General features: G+C 32.2%; 1 protein-coding gene across 1 annotated transcript; it reads right to left on the reverse strand.

Annotated features, from left to right (window-relative positions):
- Positions 1-5,665: 5,665 nt before the first annotated feature.
- LOC141542786 (olfactory receptor 6C76-like) lies at positions 5,666-6,604 on the reverse strand. The gene has a single exon (XM_074267372.1). The coding sequence runs from the start codon at positions 6,602-6,604 to the stop codon at positions 5,666-5,668; it is 939 nt and encodes a 312-aa protein (XP_074123473.1).
- Positions 6,605-6,830: the final 226 nt, after the last annotated feature.

A 6,830-nucleotide genomic window follows, 5' to 3' on the forward strand; every position in this document is an offset into this window, starting at 1 on the left:
GAGCCGTGTGAGGCAGGGGATACCCATAAGTTTAATACTGGGGAGAGGGGTAAGGGGGGAAAGGAAAAGAAAAGTATATTCTGAGAATAATAAGATGACAAAAATATACAGAATTAGTAGTTTTAACCATAAATGTGAATAGGATGAACTCTCCCACAAAACAGAGATGTATAGCAGATTGGATCAAAAGCTACAATATTACAATTTGTTGTTTGCAGAAAACACATTTAAAGCAGCATAATATATACAGAGTGAAGGTAAAATGCTGGAGCAGAATCTATTATGCTTCAAGTGAAGTAAAAAAAGCAGAGGTAGTCATTGATATCTCACATCAAGCAAAAGCAAAAACTGCTCTAATTAAAAGAGATAAGGAAGGAAACTATTTTGTGCTAAAGGGTGGCATAGACAATGAAGCAATATCAATACTAAACATATATATACACCAAGTGGTATAGCATCTAAATTCCTAAAGGAGAAGTTAACAGAGTTGCAAGAAGAAATAGATAGCAAAACTATAATAGTGGGAGACTTCAACCTTGCACTCTCAGAATTAGATCAGAATTAGAAATCAAACCACAAAATAAATAAGAAAGAAGCTAAAGAGACAAATAGAATATTAGAAAAATTAGGTATGAGACATCTCTGGAGAAAACTGAATGGAAACAGAAAGAAGAACACTTTCTTCTAGCAATTCAGGGAAAAAAATACAAAAATTAACCATATTTAAGGACATAAAGACCTCAAAATTAAATGCAGAAATGTGTAAATGTATCCTTTTCAGATCATGATGCAATAAAAATTACATTTAACAAAAAACTAGGGGTAAATAAACCAAAAAGTAATTGGAAACTAAATAATCTCATCCTAAAGAATGAATGGATGAAACAGCAAATCAAAGACACAACTAATAATTTCACCCAAGAGAATGACAACAATGAGAGAACATACCAAAATTTGTGGGATGTAACCAAAATAATAATAGGGAGAAATTTTTTATCTTTAGAAGCTTACATGAATAAAATAGAGAAAGAAAAGATCAATGAATTTGGTTTGCAATTTAAAAAACTAGGAAAAAAACAAATTAAAACACCCCAATCAAATACTAAAATTGAAATTCTAAAATTAAAAAGAAAAAAAAAAAACTTTAATTAATAAATAAAACTAGGAGTTGGTTTTATGAAAAAGCCAACAAAATAGATAAATCTTTGGTAAATTTGATTAGAAAAAGGAAAGAGGAAAATCAAATTTTTAGTCTTAAAAATAAAAAAATAAATTTTCCACCAATGGACAGGAAATTAGAGCAATAATTAGGAGTTACTTTGTCCAACTTAATGCCAATAAATTTGATAACCTAAGTGAAATGGATGATTACCTTCAAAAATATAGACTGCCCAGATTAACAGAGGAGGAAGTAAATAGCTTAAATAGTCCCATTTCAGACAAAGAAATAGAACAAACTATTAATCAACTCCCTAAGAAAAAAAAATCCCCTGGACCAGATAGATTTATATGTGAATTCTATCAAACTTTTAAGAACAATTAACTCCAATGTTATATAAACTATTTGAAAAACTAAGGAATAAAGGACTCCTAACAAATTCCTTTTATGACACAGACATAGGACTGCTACCAAAATCAGGTAGGTTGAAAACAGAGAAAGAAAATTATAGACCAATCTCCATAATTAATCTTGATGCAAAAATCTTAAATAAAATATTGGCAAAAAGATTACAGAAAATCATCCTGAGGATAATATAACACCACCAAGTAGGGTTTATACCAAGAATTCAGTACTGGTTCAATATTAGGAAAACTATTAGCATAATTGACTATATCAATAACCAAGTTAACAAAAAACATATGATCCTCTCAATAAATGCAGAAAAAGCAGTTGATAAAATCCAAGAGCCATTCCTATTAAAAACACTTGAAAGTACAGGAATAAATGGGTTTTTCCTTAAAATAGTCAGTAACATCTATTTAAACCCATCAGTAAGCATTGAATGGGGATAAACTGGAACCATTCCCAATAAGATAAGGAGTGAAACTATCACCATTACTATTCAATATTGTATGAGAAATGCTAGCTTCAGCAATAAGAGTTGAGAAAGAGATTAAAGGAATTAGAGTAGATAATAAGGAAATGAAATTATCACTCTTAGCAGATGATATGATGGTATACTTAGAGAACCCCAAAGATTCTGCTAAAAAGCTATTAGAAATAATTCATAACTTTAGCAAAGTTGCAGGATACAAAATAAATCCACATAAATCATCAGATTCTTATATACCATTAACAAAATCCAACAATTAAAGATACAAAGAGAAATTCCATTTAAAGTAACTGACAATAGTATAAAATATTTGGTAATCTATCTGCCAAGGGAAAGTCAGGAATTACATGACCAAAATAAAGAAAACACTTTCCACAAAAATAAAGTCAGATCTAACCAACTGGAAAAAATATTAAGTGCTCATGGATAGGTCGAGCAAATATAATAAAGATAACAATATTACATAAACTAATTCATTTATTTAGTGATATACCAATCAGACTCCCAAAAAACTATTTTAATGACCTAGAAAAAATAACAACAAAATTAATCTGGAAGAAGAAAAGGTCAAGACTTTCAAGGGAACTAGTGAAAAAAAAAATCAAATGGAAGGTGGCCTAGCTGTATCAGTTATAAAACTATGTTATAAAGCAGGGTCACAAAAGCCATTTGGTATTGGCTAAGAAATAGACTGGTTGATCAGTAGAATAGGTTAAGTTCACAGGACAAAATAGTCAATAACTATAGTAATCTAATGTTTGATAAACCCAGAGACCCCAGCTTTTTGGATAATAATTCACTGTTTGACAAAAACTGCTGGGAAAATTGGAAATTAGTATGGCAAAAACTAGGCATTGACCAAAACATAACACTGTACACCAAGATAAGGTCAAAATGGGTCCATGATTTAGGCATAAAGAATGAGATTATAAATAAATTAGAAGAACATAGGATAGTTTACTTCTCAGACCTGTGGAGGAGGAATGGATTTGTGACCAAAGAAGAACTAGAGATCATTATTGATCACAAAATAGAAAATTTTAATTGTATTTAATTAAAAAGCTTTTGTACAAACAAAACTAATGCAGACAAGATTAGAAGGGAAGCAATAAAGTGAGAAAACAGTTTTACAGTCAAAGGTTCTGATAAAGACCTCATTTCCAAAATATATAGAGAATTGATTCTAATTTATAAGAAATGAAGCCATTCTCCAATTGCTAAATGGTCAAAGGATATGGACAGACAATTTTCAGATAAAGAAATATAAACTATTTCTAGCCATACGAAAAGATGCTCCAAGTGATTATTAATCAGAGAAATGCAAATCAAGACAACTCTGAGATACCACTACACACCTCTCAGACTGTCTAGGATGACAGGAAAAGATAATGCTGAATGTTGGAGGGGATCTGGGAAAACTGGGACACTGATGCTTTGTTGGTGGAAATGTGAATGAATCCAAACTCTGTGGAGCAATTTGGAACTATGCTCAAAAAATTATCAAACTGTATATACTCCTTTGATCCAACAGTGTTACTACTGGCCTTATATCCCAAAGAAATTTTAAAGAAGGAAAAGGGACCTATATGTGCAAAAATGTTTGTGGCAGTTTTTTTTTTTTTTTGTAGTGGCTAGAAAGTGAAAACTGAATGGATGCCCATCAATTGGAGAATGGCTGAATAAGTAGTTGTGGTATATGAATGTTGTGGAATATTATTGTTCTGTAAGAAATCACCAACAGGATGATTTCAGAAAGACCTGGGGAGACTTACATGAACTGATGCTGAGTGAAATGCACAGAACCAGATTATTATTCACTTCAACAGCGATACTATATGATGATCAATTCTGATCGACATGGCTCTTTTCACCAATGAGGTGAACTAAATCAGTTCCATTTGTTCAATAATGAAGACAACTAGTTACATCCAGTGAAAAAGTATGGGAAATGAGTATGAACCACAACATAGCATTTCCATGCCCTCTGTTTTTGTTTGCTTCCATTTTTGATTTCCTTCTCAGGTTATTTTTTTTACCTTATTTCTAAGTCTGATTTTTCTTGTGCAGCAAAATAACTGTATGGATATGTATACATATATTGTATTTAACATATACTTTAAAATATTTAACATGTAGATTTAACATCTACCTGCCATCTAAGGGAGGTGGTTGGGGGAAGGATTGGGAAAGTTGGAAAAGAAGGTTTTGCAAGGATCAATCCCAAAAAAATTACCCATGCATGTATCTTGTAAATAATAATCTATAATAAAAAAAGAAAATAAATGAATCCCAGGCAATGAAGTTCTACCATAAAGACACTAGTGATCAAGGTGTAAAATAATTGAGAAACCATTTTCTTCTTAGTAATATGGGGATTAGAAAACTTTCTTTCCATAAACTTAATTCATATCAATTTACTGAAAGCAAAGGAACCCTCCATTAACTTGTAGGTAATTTGAATAATTATGAAGGTGAATCTTTATTCTTTCCCTTTGGAAGAAAGAGGCAGGCCATCAGGACTGCTACATCTAGTACAGGATATATATGCAAGACAATATTCCTAATGCCATAGTGGACATGAATGTAAATACAATCAAGGAGGGAAAACAAAAACAGAAACTAACCAAAAAACTTAGATTTCTATGACCTTGGTAGAAACATTTATTACTCTCAACTTGAAGGTGTTCATAAGAAAGAGGAAGTTTTGATTGATTGGTTGGACAACAATGAGTCTCATTTTCAGGTTGGAATCAGGAACTGCATGCATATAAAACCATATTATCCCTGACAGATTTTGCTAGAGATGAACTTACAGTACTATGACACCTGAATTTTGTATTAATCTGTCAATTGCTTTTGAGACTGTATCTAATTCACTGTCATTGTTAGTTAAATGGAATTACATTTACATTCAAAGCTAAACCCACCAATATGTAAAAAGATTTGACAGCACATTAAGAGCTGGATATTTCATTAATTCTCTCTCCTAGAAGGAAAAATGCCACAGATATAATTTTAATAGATGGGATTTTTGTAATGCTTTAAATGTTGAAAAACACATTGGATATCTCATTTCACTCATTCAAAAGAAGAAAATTCATTAAGAAAAGATACCAAAATACTGAAGAGGCTTTGAAAAATAAAACTTAAAAGATTCATTGCATCCTTTCAATAAAAGTATTAAATGCTCATCTGTTTTTTTGCAAACCGGAATAACTTTTTAAAAACTCATTTGTAGGGCAACTAGATGGTGCAGTGGATAGGGCACAAGCATTGAAGTCAGGAGGATATGAGTTCAAATTTGACTCAGATACTTACACTTCTTAGCTGTGTGACCCTGAGCAAATCACTTAACCCCAATTGCCTCAGGGAAAAAACTCAATTGTATTTCAGAATAAAAGATAATATACATATGTAAAATGAATAAAATTTTAAGTTGACATTTTATATATAGTATACATATAAATGAAACAACATTAAAAATATTTGTCCCAAGTAATTTATACACTGCTGTGAAGGAAAAAAAGGGATGCACAAAAGGAACCTCTAGATTATCTCAGGAATTTATTTAGGTACTTCTTTAATTTTCAAGTATGGATTTTATAAAAAAATTATTTATTTTGTAAGAAAAAAATTTTTCGGACAATGTCTTTAAAAGCTTTTTTCACTTGTTGGTTCCTTAGGGTATAAATGAAGGGGTTCAGCATTGGGGCAATAGAAGTGTTCAGGACTGCTACACCTTTAGTCATAGCCACCCCTTCTTTTGCTGAGGGCTTGACATACATGAAAATACAGCTTCCATAAGAGATGGAGACAACAATCATGTGGGAAGAACAAGTGGAAAATGCCTTTTTCCTTTGTTGGGCAGAGGGAATTCTCAGAATGGTTTGGAGGATGAATGCATAAGAAAGAATCACTAATGCTAAAGTGACCATAAGTGTTAATACAGCCAAGAAAAAACTCATGATTTCTAAGATCTTGGTGTCTGTGCAAGAGATCATCAACATGGGAGAAGAATCACAGGTGAAGTGATCAATGACATTGGAATCACAGAAATCCAATTGGAGTCCCATAATGACTGGTGGAAAGATTATGAGAAATCCTGCTAACCAAGAACTAATTACAAGCTGGCTGCAGACTCTGTTACTCATGATGGTCATGTAGTGTAGAGGTTTGCAGATGGCCACATAGCGATCATAGGACATGGCAGCAAGGAGAAAAAATTCTGTTGCACCAAGGAGGATAAAAAAGAATACTTGGGCCATGCAAGAATTGTAAGAAATAATTTTTTCTTTAGTTATTATACTGACCAAAAATCTTGGAATGGAAACAGATGTAAATGATATTTCTAAGAAGGAGAAATTCCTGAGGAAGAAATACATGGGAGTCTTGAGGTGAGAATCCAGCAGGGTGAGGGTGATGATGGTTAGATTGCCAGTTATACTCAATATATAGGTGAGAAAAAGAAAGAGGAAAATCAAGATCTGTAGCTGTGGGTCATCTGTCAGTCCCAGGAGGATGAATTCCTTCACTGATGTCTTATTTCTCATCACTTATGCTTGACTTCTGGCAGATATGTGGTGAAAACAAAAGAAAATAACTCAAATAAATTAAGGCATATCAATTGGAAAACTCTATTGTGTAGAGAACCACAGAAGCCAAAATGAAAGATGGTCCATGAGAAATCACCAGTGTAGACTTTGTAATCCAGAAAATAATTATCATGTCTCTTTCTGTCTATTCACCTTCCTCAAATTACAAATAAAATTTTACTTG

The sequence above is a fragment of the Sminthopsis crassicaudata genome, chromosome 5 (genome assembly GCF_048593235.1).
Source record: "Sminthopsis crassicaudata isolate SCR6 chromosome 5, ASM4859323v1, whole genome shotgun sequence".
Taxonomy (NCBI): domain Eukaryota; kingdom Metazoa; phylum Chordata; class Mammalia; order Dasyuromorphia; family Dasyuridae; genus Sminthopsis; species Sminthopsis crassicaudata.